We start from the raw sequence: 17,315 nt of genomic DNA, 5'->3' as shown, positions 1-17,315 counted from the left end.
ACAAGGTCTGCAACGCAGAGATCAACACATTAAGGACAATGAAACACCCCAGTGTTAGCAGCCAGAATAATCAGCTCTAATACAGGGAGACTGGTCAGGGAGGGCTTCCTGAAGGAGGAGGCACAACACCAGGGTGCACTGTGATTTCTGGAGATCCCAGGAGTTCTCCTGGTAAATGACAGGTGAGAAAAAGAAAATGTAATAAAATATAATTGAAAACAGACCCCGGTATGTGTGGAGAGAGCGCCAGGAGGAACCTAGGAGACTGGGGAACCTGAACCCCCCAACCAGTGAAGGGAGCTATGGGCAGCAAGGTTTGATTGGGGTTTTCCTTCTTGCGGAGGTTACTCCGACTGATTCAAGTTCCTCACTCCGCTCACAGATGGTTCCGAGACTCAGGAAAGAAAGGAAAGGAAAAAAGAACCGTACCCTGCGCTCGCTCCAGCTGGGCATCACTAGGAGGTCGCGAGGATCCCCGGAGACCCAGACCCGGGCCCCGGGCTCCCCAGGCTAGAGCGGCCCCCGGCTGCCTCCCCACGCCCGGTGACTCCCGTCCGGACGTCAAGGGCCCTGGCCTGCCCCCTGTTCCCCAGACGCCCGACACCTGCTCCGGCCCCGCGGGGCGGTGCTGGGCTCCGCGGGCTCCCCGGCCGCAGTGCAGCCGCAGCGCCAGCCCCGCCCCGCCCGCGCCTCCCCGCCACCCCCCCGCGCCCGCGGTCCCGAGCGTTTCCCGAGCCCAGGCCCACGCCGAGCCCAGGTGAGCGCCCGCCCCGGGGACCCTGGCCCCCGGGACCCCGGTCCCCGCCCACCGCCCCTGCTCCTTCGCCCCGGCGGGCGCCGCGGGCCAGCGCTTGCGCTCGCGGGTCTCGGACCCGGGGCCGGCGCGTTAGAGGCTGGGGTCGGCAACTGGGGCCAGAGACACTGGCTGGGGGCCAGAGCGCCCCGTGTCCTTCTCTCGTCCCACAACGGCCCCTTCCCGGCTTGCCGCGGGGCCCCACTGTGTGCCAATCCTCCTTCCCCAGCTGCAAGGTCTGGCGGGGGCACTGGGACAGAGCTGGCTGCTGGGACCGGCTTCCCAGAGAGAGGAAACTGCACGTGCAAAGGCGGGGAGAGTGGACAGAGGCTTGCGCCTGAGCTCTGGGGGGAGGGGAGAGCGCGGAGCCCCCACACTCTAAGGCGGGACTGGGATCAGATGCCATCCCTAGGACGCCTGGAAACTACTGGGAGCCCGATCTGGGCAGAAGCCCTTGGGATGAAGCAGTGGGGGTGGGTGGGCAAGAGGTGGAGGAGTCGGAAGAGGACCCTTCCCAGCCTTGGCCCCAGGGCACCAGGAGCCCTGGTAGGGTGGAGGAGAGCAGAGGCCACTCTGTGAGGTGGGGGTAATCCAGTCCCGATTCAGAGGTCCCAGGGTCCCTAGGACAGACACAGACTCCTACTGGGTGATTAGCACTGCACTCTGCTGGAACTTTTCTGCAGTGGGCAGCTCGTGGGCAAGGAACAGCATGCACTCTGACACTTGGCACAAACCCGAGGGCCCTCCTGCCCTGCCCCGGCAAGGACCTTTGCCTTTGAGTGCGGTGACCAGGCTTCAAGCTGATCTAGCACACAGTAGGCTGAAAGCACAGGGGCCCCACCTAGTCTCCTTCCTGGTCTAGGCCCTGGGGGATTCACAGCCTGGGCAGGTCCCCAGTGGCACGACCAGGTCTGACCTTTACTGGGATCTGTGGCTTAGCAGCTGAGGACTGAGGTCAGGCAGGAAGGGAGTGGGCAGGGCTGAACCAGGGGTGAATCCAGGACCTGGGGAGGGGCCACCTAGTGCCCAGAGAGGGGGCAGGTGGGGCTGGTGGCAACTGAGTTTTATAGACCTTCCTGACAAGTGGGGGAAAGAGCCAGGGCACACCCCAGTGATTATGGAGCCACCGCCTCCTCCCCTGTAATGGGCACCTTTAGGGCCGACAGGAACAATGGTCCCTCTCCAACCTGTCCTTTTGTTTCCACCCCTCGCTCTCAGGCACCCACCCATGGCCTTTCCTGGGATCTGGGCCAGACCAGGGGGCCTCAGTCCCACCTCAAGTGAGACTTCAGGAAGAACTTCCAGGGGAAACAGGAGGATGGCAGTGGGATGGACTGTGGGGAGGTCATTTGTAAACAAGGGAGTTATGCCTGTGCCCTGGGCCTTCCAAAGTCCACCTGTAGGCTGCATCTTCTGGAAGGCCCACCCTGTGGCCTGGAAGGCACCTGGACTATAGTGATCTCCCTGCTGTGCAGGTGCTTCCTCCCCCAGGGCACCTTACCGGGCCTTAGGGTGATATGGGGGGCTTTCTGGGCCCCTGCCCATCTTAAAACTGACTAAAGTGGGGAGGGTAGGAGGCCACATGGATACCCCTACGTGCTGCTTGACCTTGATGAGACCTTGGCCCCTTGCTTTTCCCCATCTGCTGTTGGGCATGACCTCAGCACAACAGACCTGGGCTGGAGTCAGGGGTAGGGGGAGGTTTGGCTGCTGGGCACCGGCATGGCAGGGCTGTGTGCCTGGCTTCCCTTTCCTCTAACCCCATCAGGCCTGGGCTGGCCGCCCACTTCTGTTCACCACCAAGCTGGGTTTCCCTGGGGACCAGTGGACTAGCCCAGCCCCACACCGCCCCCCAGCCCCTCCTGGCCACAGCTTGAGCTGGGAGGAGGATGGAGGCTGGGCCACCTCCTGGACCCCTGCCCTCCCTGCCCTGCCTTCCAAGGCTTGGCAGCCTCAGTCCACTGCTGTGCCTGGAACACGGAGCAGTGGCTGCCCTGTGAGGAGGTGGGTGTCCAGAGTGCTAGCCAAGGTGGGGCCGGACCAGGGGGAGTCTGATGTCACCCCCATTGTAGGAGGGAGAAGACCAAGGACGAGGAGGGCTTCAGCTTGCCCAAGGTGACCCACTACTGGAGCCTAGGCACGTTCACTCTCCCGGGAGAACGGAGGATCCCAGAACTCCCAGGCTGTGGGATTTGGAAAGGGGAAGGGAGGGCATGAGGAGGTAGCAGGAATCAGGGAGGATTTCCTGGGCAAGGCAGCTTTGGGGCTTGACTGAGGGTGGCCGAGGTTGGGGCAGAGGAACTCCACTGGGGGAGTGAGGGAGCTGAGCTTGGATGGCTCCAAAGGGGAGGTGCCCTTCAGGGCCCCCTGCTCTGGGACCAGACTCCCCTACACGCCACGGTTCCCAGCTCAAATGTAAGACTGTTTCCGAAGCTCCCACAGTCTCTCTCCATCTACCTCTGCCCGCACGCACACCCCAGTCCTGACGGCCCCAGTTTCCCCTGCAGGTCCTAGAGCAGCTCCAGCAGGATGGCGGCTCCAGCGTCTCTAAGGCCTGCAGGGGGTCCAGCCCCATGGGGGGCGCCCTAGGCCTCCGACAACTCCCCATCTGTGCTCCTGCCTGCCAGCCATCCTCAGGCCACTCGCCATGGGCGGCTGCTTCTCCAAGCCCAAACCAGGTACCTCCTGTCTTCTTACCTCTGTCCTTCCTCCTCCCTCCCTGCCTTCTCCTCCCTCCTCCCCCCCCCCCCGCCCCCCTGTGCTCGGCAGGCCTCTGAAGTAGGTCAGGCTAGGCAGGAGCCTGCTCGGAATGTTAATACGCTGTGGCCAGGAGGGGGTAGGGGGCCTGGAGCAGTTCCCCCGGCTGGCCCCCGCTCCAGTGGGTGCCCCTTTTTCCTTGGGCTTTGAGTGGTGGTGGTGGAAATAACAGCAGGACCCTTCTTGGAAAAGGAAAGGCAGGGTTCCTCCTGTTGCAGGGTTGGGGAAGGGGATATGCCCTCAGGGCCAGGGAAGGGGGGATCTGCGGACACCCTCAGACACTCTGTGACCTGGGGCATGCAGTTTACCTCTCTGAGCCTCAGTTTTTCTCTCTGCAAAAGAGAAGGGCTGGCCACCCTGCCCTCTCAGAGTTACTGTGAGAGTGTAGTGGACAGATACCGGCCCGCTCCCTCTCCTCTGACCCCACCGTGCGTTCTCAGGCTGCTTTCTTGGCCTTTCTGCGCACACTTCCCCATTTGTACAGGAAATTGCCACCCAACCTAGCCTGTGCAGCTCCAGCCAGAAGTGGGAGTGTCCTGGGGCGTCGGGGAGGCCTGGGTCTGTTCCCCACTGAAGACTTGTGTCTGTGGAGCTCTCCCTCTGGCCCCCGACTTTCCCTCTTCTCTCCTCACAACACCCAGGGAGGCAGGAGTGTGCAGCTTTGTCACAGATGGAGAAACTGAGGTTTAGCGAGACCTCAAGAGCCCAGCCAGTGCTCCACTCACCCCACCAGGCCGCCCTGGCCAGCTCACCCCAGCTCCCCTTACCTGATACCCATTGGCTCCGTTACCTTGGAACTTGTGAGCCTTTTCTCCTTTTCCTGGGTCTAAGGAAGAACTTGGGGGAGGGAGGAGAGCTGTGATGACCCACCAGGCAGAGGGACCCACCTGCCCCTGCTCTAGGAAGCCACTTTTCCTCCCCTGGCTCCTGTGCTGTGGACACCCAGGCCTGGGATGGATCCCTCCCTGCCTCAAAATGTGCCTTGGACAGATGACGTCCATTGTCTCCCCTTAGAAGTGGGTGGGATGATGATGCCAGCTGGCCTCATACCAGGCATCTGTGGCACTGCTGGGCTGGCAGGAGGCTCTGGCAGAAGATGCCACCTGCAGGTTCTTTTAAAGGACCCCAAAGGGCTGGCCTGCCTGGGACCCATGGCCCCAGGGCTGCCAGTGTAGGGGGTGGCCACTCTCACCAAAGGTAATGCTAAGACCTTAGGCAAATCCAGCCTTGTTGTTTCCCGGCTGTGTGGCCTTGGGCAGGTAATCTCACCTCTCTGAGCCTCTGCGTCCTCATTGTAAAGTGGAGCTGTTGTGCCTAGCATGGGGCCTGCACACGAGAAGCACTTGTGGAATATTTATTCCTTGTTCCCTGAGCTGGGCTCTGTGCCGCCAGGACTCCCTTCGGGGCTGGAACCAGAGGCTCAGGGCTCAGGTGCCCATGCTGGGCAGGTCAGGTGTGAGACTCAGGAAATTTCCAGATGCGGGAGTAACAGTGTTTGGGGAGTGAGGGTTCAGCTGAGGTCATAAGGAGCCAGAGAGACCAGAGCAAGCAGAAGACCTCTGTGCAAATCCTTCACTTTCTATCTTGCTCCACTCAGTTCTGTGGCTCTGTGTGGATCAGTACCTGCTTCCTGGGCTCCCTCTGTGCTCCTACATGTTCTGTCTGAGTTCTTGATGAGAAGATATCGTCTGGGCACAGTGGCTCACGCCTGTAATCCCAGAACTTTGGGAGGCCAAGGCAGGTGGATCGTGAGGTCAGGAGTTCGAGACCAGCGTGGGCAACACAGTGAAACCTTGTCTCTACTAAAATACAAAAAATTAGCTGGGCATGGTGGCTGATGCCTGTAATCCCAGCTACTCAGGAGACTGAGGTGGGAGAATCGCTTGAACCCAGGAGGCAGAGGTTGCAGTGAGCTGAGATTGCACCACTGCACTCCAGCCTAGGCAAGAGAGCGAGACTGCATCTCCAAAAACAAAAACAAAAACAAAAAAACACAAGGATAGGAAGGTATCAGGCCAGTCCTTCACCTAGCTCAGAGCTAGGAGGAAGTACAGCTCTCTTAGCATCTGTTAAGTGGCCTTTTTTTTTTTTTTTTGAGATGGAGTTTCGCTGTTGTTACCCAGACTGGAATGCAATGGAGCGATCTCGGCTCACTGCAACCTCCGCCTCCTGAGTTCAAGCAATTATCCTGCCTCAGCTTCCTGAGTAGCTGGGATTACAGGCACACACCACCATGCCCAGCGAATTTTTGTATTTTTAGTAGAGACGGGGTTTCACCTCATTGACCAGGATGGTCTCCATCTCTTGACCTCGTGATCCACCTACCTCGGCCTCCCAAAGTGCTGGGATTATAGGCTTGAGCCACCGCGCCCGGCCTAAGCAGGCTTTTATTAGGCCACAGCTGCCCCCTAAAGGCTTTCTACCCTCATCATGGCTGCTAGGCTCAGAGCTAGCTGGTAAAACACCGCCGCCCAACTCCATCTATTGAGCTTCTACTCTGGGTTACATACATGATTTCCTTCAGCATTCACTATCACCAACGAGGTAGGCATTTGCTCTTCTCTCTGTTTATTTTTGTTTTTTGAGATGAGGTCTCATTCTGTTGCCCAGGCTAGAGTTAAGTTGCCCAATCATAGCTCACAGCAGCCTGGAACTCTTGGGCTCAAGTGATGCTCCCACCGCAGCCTCCTGGGTAACAGGGACTACAGGCCTGCACTACCATGACTGGCAATGTTTTTTTTTTTTTTTTTTTTTTTTTTTTTTTTTTTTTTTTGAGGCAGAGTCACTCTTTCACTCAGGCTGGAGTGCAGTGGCACGATCTCAGCTCACTGCAACCTCTGCCTCCCGGATTCAAGCGATTCTCCTGCCTCAGCCTCCTAAGTAGTTGGGATTACAAGCCCATGCCACCATGACCAGCTAATTTTTGTATTTTTAGTAGAGATGGGGTTTTGCCATGTTGCCCAGACTGGTCTTGAACTCCTGGGCTCAAGTGATCCTTCTGCCTTGGCCTCCCAAAGTGTTGGGGTTACAGGCATGAACCACCGCACCTGGCCTTCTCTCCATTTTATAATAAAGGCATCTTGAGGTCCAAAGGGGCTCAGGCAGGTCTATAGGCAGCCGGAAGTCATGGAGCTGGGGCTGATCCCATTTTGTGGGTGAGCAGAGATGCCCCTCCCATCCACCTTTCCAAAGGGCCCCTGACTTAATGGCTTCCATTAGACTGTATCAGTGAGCAGGCTTAGAGCCTTCTGGGAGGAGGTGGAGGATGAGAGTGGCCTGGCTTGGCATTATCTGGCCCCCCTGCCAGGCTATTCACGAGCTCCCACAGCTTCCAGGGCTGGTGTCAGCTAAGTCCACAGTATTTCTCTTTTTAATTCTTCCAAAAACATTCTAACACCATTACATAAAGTATAGCAAATGGAATGAAAAACCCCACCCATAACCCCCGACCCGATGTGACTGGCTCAGTGTGGTTATGTGCTCTGCCCCCTCCTTGCTGGGCTGGAGTTAAGGAACTGACCTTTGCCCCTGTCCCCTGCTATGCCTGGGCCTGAGGTGGGGGCTGGGACTTGGGGTTGGGGAGGGGGCCTGGCCAGGGTGGGGATTAGCAGAACATGAGATGAGGGATATGCAGGGGCCGGGCAGCCAGGAGAGGCAACTCCTAAGCTTTGTCTGGGTAGATGGGAAGGATGGCGTCCCAGCCCAGGGGACAGCTCAGGTAAAGGGCTGGAGGTGCAGCTCAGCAGCCTCTCTGGGTTCTTGGTTTCTGGAGTGTCAGGTCTGAATGAGGTGGTGGGGATGAGAGGTGAAGCTCGGAGGCGCTGATGCCTTGGGAGGTGAGAGAGGTACCTCCTGCTCCGGCGTTGGGCCCATGCTGTGCCAGGGGCTTAGCGTCCACCACTCAGCATCCTCCCTACAGCAGCAGCCTGGGGGGGCCAGATTATTGCTGCTAAAAATTCTGTTTATTGTTCTCTTCTAATTAGAAAAATATCCCAGGCACATCATAGGGAATTTGGAGAATGTAGAAAAGTACAAAGAAAATGGCAATCTCTGGCTCACTCCCTGCTACAGCTGGCCCCGAGGATATGCTGGGGTGGGGGCCTCTGTATGGAGACTGTAGGGGGTTTGTGCCCCCTCTGTGCCATCCACATGCATTCCCATGTGGGTTCACCCCCAGGGCACACGAGGACACTGAAAACCCAGCACCTGGTCAGTGATGAAGGATTCTCAAATTGGTGAGAAGAGCTATTTTAAGTTGAAATTGGGCAGGGTGTGGTGGCTCACGCTTGTAATCCCAGCACTTTGGGAGGCTGAGGTGGATAGATTACCTGAGGTTGGAAGTTCAAGACCAGGCTGACCAACATGGAGAAACCCCATTTCTACTAACAATGCAAAATAAGCTGGGCATGGTGGCACACGCCTGTAATCCCAGCTACCTGGGAGGCTGAGGCAGGAGAATAGCTTGAACCCGGGAGGCACAGGTTGCACTGAGCTGAGATGGTGCCATTGGACTTCAGCCTGGGCAACAAGAGTGAAACTCTGTCCAAAAAAAAAAAAAAAAGAAGAAGTTGAAATTATTATGCTGTGTACAGTTTTTTTAATTTTTGAAAAAATATTTAAATTTATGAGAAAGTTGTAAGAATAGACAATGAACCCTTGACTTCCTGTCATCCAGATTTACTAGCTGGGAAATGAGCTGCTGCTACTTTTGAATCCCTGTATGCACATGAGTCATACCCTAAATATGTCTCTGAGCTGTCAGGGACATCGTCATTGTCCACTGGAAGACACAGGACTTTCGGGCCTCAGGGTTCTTTCTGCTGCAGAGATTTCTGCAGCCAGGAGAGTCGCAGGGTTGGAGGAATTTAGCTCTGTGCCCCCCTTCACTAATACTGTAACTGAAAAAGGAAGCCAGGTGTGGTGGCTCATGCCTGTAATCCCAGCACTTTGGGAAACTAAGGTGGGCAGATCACTTGAGGTCAGGAGTTTGAGAGCTGCCCGGCCAAAATGTTGAAACCCCATCTCTACCAAAAAATACAAAAATTAGCCTGGTGTGGTGGCATTCACCTGTAGTCCCAGCTACTGGGGAGGCTGAGGTGGGAGAAGCGCTTGAACTCAGGAGGCAGAGGCTGCAGTGAGCTGAGATTGCTTGACTGCACTACAGCTGGGTGACAGACCAAGACCCTGTCTCAAAAAAAAAAAAATAAAAATATGCAAATCAACAGGAGTTGGGCAACAGCAAAAGAAAAAAGTAAAAAATAAAACATAAATAAACAGGCCAGGCGCAGTGGCTCAAGCCTGTAATCCCAGCACTTTGGGAGGCCAAGGCGGGTGGATCACGAGGTCAAGAGATCAAGACCATCCTGGTCAACATGGTGAAACCCCGTCTCTACTAAAATACAAAAAATTAGCTGGGCATGGTGGCGCGTGCCTGTAATCTCAGCTACTTGGGAGGCTGAGGCAGGAGAATTGCCTGAACCCAGGAGGTGGAGGTTGCGGTGAATCGAGATCGCGCCATTGCACTCCAGCCTGGGTAACAAGAGCGAAACTCCGTCTCAAAATAATAATGATAAATAAATAAATAAAAAAGAGACATGCAGAAAAGAATTCATGCAGAACCGGGTGCACCCCCACCCGTCCATGCCCCTCCTCTGCTTTATGCCAGGTTTAATGCTCTTTGCTGGTGGTGCAGAGCGCATTCTGGGGAGGTTGCCAGGCAGAGCTGAGCCTCACGGTACCCTGAGGAACTGGACTCTGCATCCGGCTTGTGGGATGGGGGAGGAAGTAGGCTGAACTGGGGGACTCAAGGCGCTGCCCTGCCCACAGTGGAGCTCAAGATTGAGGTGGTGCTGCCTGAGAAGGAGCGAGGCAAGGAGGAGCTGTCGGCCAGTGGGAAGGGCAGCCCCCGGGCCTACCAGGGCAACGGCACGGCCCGACACTTCCACACGGAGGAGCGCCTGCCCACCCCTCACCCCTACCCCAGCCCTCAGGACTGCGTGGAGGCTGCTGTCTGCCACGTCAAGGACCTCGAGAATGGCCAGTGGGTTCCGGGCCTGCCTGGGCATGGGATCGGGGATCCGAAAGTGGGAGGGTGAGGTATAGGCCATAGCCCGGGGGCAGGGGCTGGCCTGAAGGCTCCTGGTCACTGCCTCTGCGGCCTCTACCAGTCTGGGGCTGCTCCCCAGAAGGCTCAACACTGGGAGGTTGTGCCTGGGGTCTGACCTGTCCTCAGTGCTGCGGTTTCCCAGGATGCGGGAAGTGGAGCTGGGCTGGGGGAAGGTGTTGCTGGTGAAGGACAATGGGGAGTTCCACGCCCTGGGCCACAAGTGTCCACACTACGGAGCACCCCTGGTGAAAGGTGAGCTGTCAGGTGGGAGGCATGAAGGGGACCTTCCAGGCCCCAGGATTTTCCTCTATCAGAGAAGCCTCCTGGGCTGCGGGGAGTTGCCGGGGCACTAGAGTCCTTGGGAAGCAACCCCTGCTGGTGGCCCCAGCCTAGCACCTCCTCTTCCCAGGAGTTCTGTCCCGTGGTCGGGTGCGCTGCCCTTGGCATGGCGCCTGCTTCAACATCAGCACTGGGGACCTGGAGGACTTCCCCGGCCTGGACAGTCTGCACAAGTTCCAGGTGGGGCCAGGAGTGCGGTGGGGTGGGAATCTGGGGTGTAGAGTTCAGGGCTGGTCCTGAGCAATGCAGCCCTTGCAGGTGAAGATTGAGAAGGAGAAGGTGTACGTCCGGGCCAGCAAGCAGGTGAGGGGGTGGCTCGGGCCTCAGGTAGAAGGAGGGAGCGGGGAGGGCATCTTGGCCCAGAGAATACCACATGCAAAGGCCCTGTGGTGGGAGGAGCTTGGCACGTATCAGTGGAGCAAAGTGAGGGGATGAGGCTGGGCTGGACTCCAGGACTTGCTGCCAGGATGACAGCCTGTGGAGGATGGCAATGACTCTCCACCCTCCTGCCACCCACAGGCCCTGCAGCTGCAGCGAAGGACCAAGGTGATGGCCAAGTGTATCTCTCCAAGTGCTGGGTACAGTGGTAGCACCAACGTGCTCATTGTGGGTGCAGGTTGGTAGTGGAGTTATGAGGAGCAGGGTGGGAGATGGGGCTGGAGAGACATGGTCCCTGACCCATGGGCCCCTCCCCTCAGGTGCAGCTGGCCTGGTGTGTGCAGAGACACTGCGGCAGGAGGGATTCTCCGACCGGATCGTCCTGTGCACGCTAGACCGGCATCTTCCCTATGACCGTCCCAAGCTCAGCAAGGTAGGGGGTGGGGTATGTAGGGACCCTATCCCTCTCAGTCAAGCCCACTTTGAGCCTTGCTCGTCACCCCATGGGGGCCTGGCCAGCTTCCCTCTCTGCTTATGCTAGGCCTGTGCATGGTGCCCCCCAAAAATCTAAGTTTTTTTTTCATTGTTGTTTTTTGAGACAGGGTCTTGCTCTGTCACGGGCTAGAGTGCAGTGGCTCTATCTCAGCTCACTGCAACTTCCACCTTCTGGGTTCAAACGATTTTCATGCTTCAGCCTCTAGAGTAGCTGGGATTACAGGTGTGCACCACCACACCTGGCTAATGTTTTGTATTTTTAGTAGAGATGGGGTTTTGCCATGTTGCCCAGACTGGTCTTGAACTCCTGAGTTCAGGCAATCCACCTGCCTCAGCCTCCCAAAGTGCTAGAATTATAGGTGTGAGCCACCGGTCCTGGCTTTTCTTTTTTTGAGACAGGATCTTGCTCTGTCACCCAGGCTGCAGTACAGTGCCTGTCTCACAGCTCACTGCAGCGTCACCCTCCACCTCCCAGGCTCAAACGATCCTCCCACCTCAGCCACCCGGGTAGCTGAGACTACAGGTGTGCACCACCATGCCTGGCTAATATTTCGTATGCTTTGCAGAGAGGAGGTTTTGTCACATTGCCCAGGCTGGCCTTGAACTCCTGGGCTCAAGCGATCCTCCTGCCAGGGACTCCCAAAGTGTTGGGATTACAGGCATGAGTCATTGTGCCTGGCCAGATCTGGGTTTGCTGAGTTCTGTCCTGCAGCCCCTGTGGCTGGGGCTGGCCCCACCTTCCCTGGGCACCAGGGTCTTCTGCTGTAAACTGGCTCCTCTCAAGTTGTCTGTCTCCTGCAGTCCCTGGACACACAGCCTGAGCAGCTGGCCCTGAGGCCCAAGGAGTTTTTCCGAGCCTATGGCATCGAGGTGCTCACCGAGGCTCAGGTATGGGGTTAGGAAACAGGCCCCAGGGAGGGAAGGCAGGAACCCTGAGGTTGTGTGGGCCCCTTGGGTGGAGGCTCGGTGCTCTTCCTGGCCTTACTGCCCAGGCACCTGGGAGGTGCCCCAGCCTTGGGAAACAGCAATGTGCTGCTTCTCAGTGGGTCGTGGGCACACACAGAGCCCCAGGGTGTGTGGAAATGAACGATCAAGGCTGGATAGGAGAGCCTGGTGGGACTTGGGAGGGCAAGGAGGGTTTGAAGAGAAGGTGGTGGCTGGAGCTTAAAGAACAAAGCCCAGGTGGCAGGATCTGCTCCAGTGGGGGCTTCTCAGAAGCTGTGGCTGGGCTCTGGGTGTACGACAGGACCCGGGAGCGGGCAGCAAGGTCCAGGCCCATGCCCAAGCTTATGCTCTGCCTGGCGGGGGTTGCAGGTGGTCACAGTGGACGTGAGAAACAAGAAGGTGGTGTTCAAGGATGGCTTCAAGCTGGAGTATAGCAAGCTACTGCTGGCACCAGGGAGCAGGTAGGAGGGTCTCCCTCTTCCCCTTCACTGGATACTGGGCAGGCCACTGGCCTGGATGGGGCTGGGGCTGCCAGGAGGCCTTCGCTGATGCTGCCATGTCTCAGCCCCAAGACTCTGAGCTGCAAAGGCAAAGAGGTGGAGAATGTGTTTACCATCCGGACGCCAGAGGATGCCAATCGCGTGGTGAGGCTGGCCCGAGGCCGCAATGTGGTCGTCGTAGGAGCTGGCTTTCTGGGTGAGAGGTAGTGGGCGGTGTGGATGGTGGTGGTCAGGTCATCATGGACAGTTCCAGGGAAGTTCTGGCCCAGGGAGGTGCAGGGTACCAGCCTGCCACCCCCTGCCCACCACCAGGGATGGAGGTGGCCGCTTACCTGACGGAGAAGGCCCACTCTGTATCTGTGGTGGAGCTGGAGGAGACGCCCTTCAGGAGGTTCCTGGGGGAGCGCGTAGGTCGTGCCCTCATGAAGGTGAGTCCACCCCAGTACCCAGCGCCTCAGAGCCCTGGGGCCCAGCCTGGCCTCTAGCTGGGCTCTCATTCACCGCCCACCTGCCCATTTGCCTGACAGATGTTTGAGAACAACCGGGTGAAATTCTACATGCAGACGGAGGTGTCGGAGTTGCGGGCCCAGGAGGGAAAGGTGGGCCCTTCTCCCTTCTCCCTGCCGCTTTCTGTCCTCTGTCTCCTAGCCTGGGAGCTGGGCCCACCTGTTCACCCACCAACTCCCCACAGCTGAAGGAGGTTGTGTTGAAGAGCAGCAAGGTCGTGCGGGCTGATGTTTGCGTGGTGGGCATTGGTGAGTGGCTGTGTGGGCAGGCAGGCATGAACCAGCACAGTCGTCTGCACATGCTCACATGTGACCTTGCATTAGTCCCTTCCCCTCCCAGAACCTCAGTTTCCACCACATCTGTCAAATGGGGACCCCAACCGCCCCCACTTCACGGAGCTGTTGGGGAAGGTGTGTTCTGGGCTCAGCCCAGGCCTTGCATAGAGGATGCTCCCAGTGCCTGCAGCCCAGTAACACTCCTCTCCATGCCCTTCGAGAGTTGACAGACAAGCCTTGAATTGGCTCCTGCTCCAGCTGAGGTGCCAATCTGGGGAGGGGCTGAGCTGGGAGGTAACACCAGCAGGGGCTGAGGAGGTATGGCATGCTGCCCCACCCCCCACTTAAGGGCATCGTGGAACACTTCTGGGAGGATGCAATACCTGAGGTCTTGTGGGAGGCACTGGGGTCTGTGGAAGCCCAGGTAGTGGGCCGGGGTGCATGAAGGCCACAGGTGGGCGGCCCCTGGATGATCAGTCTGGGGCTGGCACACCACATGCAGGGTGTGGGGTGTGGAGAGTGACTATGCAGAAGGGAAGGACTGGGGAGCGGACACAGGCCTCTGTCTGGTCAGGTGCGGTGCCTGCCACGGGCTTCCTGAAGCAGAGCGGCATCAGTCTGGATTCCCGAGGCTTCATCCCTGTCAACAAGGTGGGGCAGATGGCGCTGGGTGGGGAGGGCCTGGTCTTGGCTGGGTGTGTCAGGAGGTTCAGGTCAGGGCCCCTGTTGCACCCTTGGAGCCCTGGGCCCTCTCTCTACAGATGATGCAGACCAATGTCCCAGGCGTGTTCGCAGCTGGTGATGCCGTCACCTTCCCCCTTGCCTGGAGGAACAACCGGAAAGTGAACATTCCACACTGGCAGATGGCTCATGCTCAGGGTATGGCCAGTCCCGAAGTACGTGGAGGGGTGTGGGGGAGTCTCAGGATCTCAGTGTCCCCATGCCCATGCCTCAGTTGCTGACCTTGGGTCCTGGACACTGTGTTAGGCAACAAAGCTCTGATGTGGGTTCTCTGGCCAACCTCATCCTGGCGATCCAGTCAGCACACAGAATGGCACCCCATTGAGCCAGCCACAGCTTCTCAACTTCAGTTTTCCTTCTGCTAGTCTCTCCCTTTTTGTCCTCAAGGACATATATTCTGCCGAATTCCTAATCAACCTGGGGAGGGAGGGAGGGGTTGAATGGGTCATCTTCATACCTCATGCCTCTGTTTCCCTTGGGCCACTCAACTGTCTCCGTGAACTCAGTTGCTTCATGTAGGTCCCCAAAGTGGCATCTAAGCCCAGAAACCTGGGCTCAGTGGAGACACTGTGCTTTCTGAAGAATAGCTTTCCCCTCCTCATGTTTGCTGTCCACTAAGTCCCCCAAGCCTTGCCCATGGTGCACACCTGGTCTGGGACCCTAAGCTGCAGATGCCATGACATTAGCTGCCCCACGTCCTCAGAGAGAGGACTGCCAGACTTGCAGCCTGGGACAAGGGACTTCTCTATGCCCACCTCCCCTTCCCTCTGCCTGTACACCTGAGGGTTTGCAGCTTGAAACCCCACTCCTGGTACCAATTTCTGTCCAAGTACAAAGTCTAAAGTTGTTGCTAGGCTGTAAGTAACCAAGGCTACTTATCAGCCAAGTGCACAGCTGAAATGGTGGAGTAGTCCCCCAACCCCAAGAAACAGACCTTCCAGAGGCAGGGCACTTTATTCAGATTCTCTAGGGAATCAATCAAGTGCCTAGCTTTCAGTCAGGTGTTCCCCTGCACCAGTCAGCTGCAGGTGCAAGTGGGCAGCGGGCTGAGCAATGATGTCTCTTGACCTCTGGGGAGACCAGGAGGAGGAGCCACACGTTTCAGGGGTCCTCACAGCATCAGGAGCAGGTATTGTGGGAGTGGTAAGGGCGAGAGTCGGGGTTTTCACAGCCCTGGGTCCCGCAGGGCGCGTGGCAGCTCAGAACATGCTGGCGCAGGAGGCGGAGATCAGCACCGTGCCCTACCTCTGGACCGCCATGTTTGGCAAGAGTCTGCGCTACACGGGTAACCCCGTGGCCTCGGATGGGGTCGGGACCGAGTGTATTAGGGGCGGAGCTTGGATATGGGGCGGGGCTGGAAACCTAGGGGCAGAGCTATGACCGCACTAAGGAGAGGCCAATAAGAATTCGCTAGGGGTGAGGCTAGGAACTACCTAAAAGGATGTATGGAGCAGGGCCTGGGTGGGGTTAGGAGGGGATCCTGTGAAGTCTCCTTCCCTTCCCCGGCTCACGCGGGTGCCACCCACCTGCCCGGCCCACAGGCTATGGAGAAAGCTTCGACGACGTCATCATCCAGGGGGATCTGGAGGAGCTGAAGTTTGTGGCTTTTTACACTAAGTGAGAGCATCAGGATGCAGTGTGGGCGCGAAGCAGCGGGAGCTCAGTCGGGAAGGGGAATTCATCCCAGGCAAAATCCCAGAAAAACAGCCCAGCCCTGAGCCCCGCTGAAGACTGCTGGAGCTTCCCTAGGAAAGCCTGAAGCTTGTGCATGGTCAAGCCGCAACGTGCAAAGCAGGGAGGGCTGGGTGCATTTCCTGTTGCCCTGGGCTAGGTCCTTCCCTGGGCCCCAGATGGACAGCAGTGCATCAGGGTTTTCAAAAAGGGGCTACTGCCTGGCAGTCCTCAGGCTTGGCCATCCTCTCCCTGCAGAGGCGACGAGGTGATTGCCGTGGCCAGCATGAACTACGATCCTATCGTGTCCAAGGTTGCTGAGGTGCTGGCTTCAGGCCGTGCCATCCGGAAGCGGGAAGTGGAGTGAGTGTGGGTGTGGGAGGCCTGGACCGGGGAGTAGTTCCCTGGAGGACTGGCTAAGCTGCCCATGACTGCCAGCTACCCCCACAGCCTTCCAGGGCTTTTCCCCTCACTGTTGGTTTGCATCACCTGAGGCTTCCAGGACTATAGGGAGGATTATGGTTTGGGAGTAGGCTGGTTATGTGCTTACAGTGGATGGAAGGGATGGGGTGTGTATCCCCCGGCAGGGCCAGTGGTGTGGGGAGGGGTCAGGGCCCAATGCATGGGTGATCACCAGGCCTGGGACATCTAACTGGACGTGGTTGTGCTGAGCCCAATAGAAACTAGATGGGAAACACAGCTAGTGATGCCCTGGATATACCCTTCATAGAGATGTTGGGGTGGTTCTAGGGGTCACTCAGCACCAGCCAGTTCCCTCATCCTGGTGTGGTGCCAATGAGATTCACCCTCTGGGAGGGACTGGGGACAGCCTGGAGGCCACTGGGGGGGCTACGAGACAGGGGCAGGCTTCAAGCTGGAAACAATGGAGGACCAGAAGGGGACATGATAAATGACATGCTCTCTCCGTGGCCTTCTGTTTCTCTCTCTTGCCTTCGTGAAGGCTGTTTGTGCTGCACAGCAAGTACGTGTCCTTCATGTTGACCATTCTGAGCCTTTCCCATCTCAGCCCAGACCCTCCACCCAATGGTCTATCTCCATCTATCCAAGTACATCTCCCTGCTGGGCACCAGGGTCTGGCACAGAACAGACCCCCTGCTGTCCTCAAGGGCCAGCTGCTCTGGGTGCCCAGAGTGGAGAGGCTTTCTTCTGTCCTGACCTCTCTTCCCCTCATTCTTGCAGGACTGGTGACATGTCTTGGCTTACAGGGAAAGGATCCTGAGCTTACATGCAGTAGACTTGGGCAGGCACAGGGGCGGGGGCACCAGGGGCAGAGGCCAAGCCTTGGGGGCAGGTGCCAATCTCCAGTCCCAGGATCCCCCAGGTCAGAACCTGAGCCCTCCCAGTGCTTGCCTCCAGCCACCTGACTCCCCTCCAGGGAGGCCTCTGCAGCCTCCAGAAGATGTTCAACCCTCAAGGCCTCTGCTGCCACTGACAGCGGGCCCCAGAGGCAGGACAGGCCCTGTCTCTTCTCCTTCTTTTGGGACTGGTCCCCTGAAGGACCCGACAACATGTTAGACATTACTGTAAAATTAAAACGCACACATTTGCAGATGTGTATGACTCCCAGCGTAATTGGGCCAACAGGTATAGGGCCAGACCACAGGGAAACAGGCACAATCACACACTACTAGGTGCCACACCAAGGAAATTTGGCCTGTGAACACCCAGAGAAGGTAGCAACTGATTCTGTGCCCCCTGCCCTCCCACATCTCTCTCCCCCTCTGCGATCAGGGAAGGTTTTTTTGCTTTTGGCTCTGAATTTTGAAGGAAGGGTACTACAGGTAGAA

The 17,315-nt window shown here is 57.7% G+C and overlaps 1 protein-coding gene across 16 annotated transcripts; it reads left to right on the top strand.

The window, feature by feature from the left end:
- Nucleotides 1-721: 721 nt before the first annotated feature.
- On the top strand, nucleotides 722-17,079 carry AIFM3 (AIF family member 3). Of its 16 annotated transcripts, none has more exons than XM_078335240.1 (21): nucleotides 722-757; nucleotides 3,301-3,471; nucleotides 9,377-9,590; nucleotides 9,799-9,908; nucleotides 10,066-10,175; nucleotides 10,254-10,298; nucleotides 10,515-10,611; nucleotides 10,694-10,806; nucleotides 11,670-11,756; nucleotides 12,183-12,274; nucleotides 12,379-12,509; nucleotides 12,626-12,741; nucleotides 12,841-12,912; nucleotides 13,005-13,068; nucleotides 13,670-13,746; nucleotides 13,857-13,974; nucleotides 15,023-15,121; nucleotides 15,378-15,453; nucleotides 15,766-15,870; nucleotides 16,469-16,489; nucleotides 16,708-17,079. In XM_078335240.1, exons 2-21 carry the CDS (start codon nucleotides 3,441-3,443, stop codon nucleotides 16,745-16,747), a joined length of 1,818 nt encoding a protein of 605 aa, XP_078191366.1. In that variant the 5' UTR covers nucleotides 722-757; nucleotides 3,301-3,440; the 3' UTR covers nucleotides 16,748-17,079. The 16 variants fall into 16 exon arrangements, with proteins under 16 accessions (XP_078191366.1, XP_035122766.1, XP_054101057.1 ...); XM_035266875.3 differs by having other exon boundaries at nucleotides 722-2,797; XM_054245082.2 differs by having other exon boundaries at nucleotides 722-2,797; nucleotides 9,783-9,908.
- The last annotated feature ends 236 nt before the right edge of the window (nucleotides 17,080-17,315 follow it).

This window comes from Callithrix jacchus, chromosome 1 (genome assembly GCF_049354715.1).
Source record: "Callithrix jacchus isolate 240 chromosome 1, calJac240_pri, whole genome shotgun sequence".
Classification (NCBI taxonomy): Eukaryota; Metazoa; Chordata; class Mammalia; order Primates; family Cebidae; genus Callithrix; species Callithrix jacchus.
The sequence above is the reverse complement of the archived record's forward strand: the minus strand, read 5'-3'. Positions and strand labels throughout refer to the sequence as shown.

Bases quoted from the DNA above. Each gene is read 5' to 3' on its own strand.
- AIFM3 (XM_078335211.1), top strand. From the start codon at position 3,367: ATGGGGGGCGCCCTAGGCCTCCGACAACTCCCCATCTGTGCTCCTGCC. The intron at 13,975-15,022 runs GTATGGCCAGTC...TGGGTCCCGCAG, and splicing joins GCAGATGGCTCATGCTCAGG to GGCGCGTGGCAGCTCAGAAC. The intron at 15,122-15,377 runs GTAACCCCGTGG...CCCGGCCCACAG, and splicing joins CAAGAGTCTGCGCTACACGG to GCTATGGAGAAAGCTTCGAC.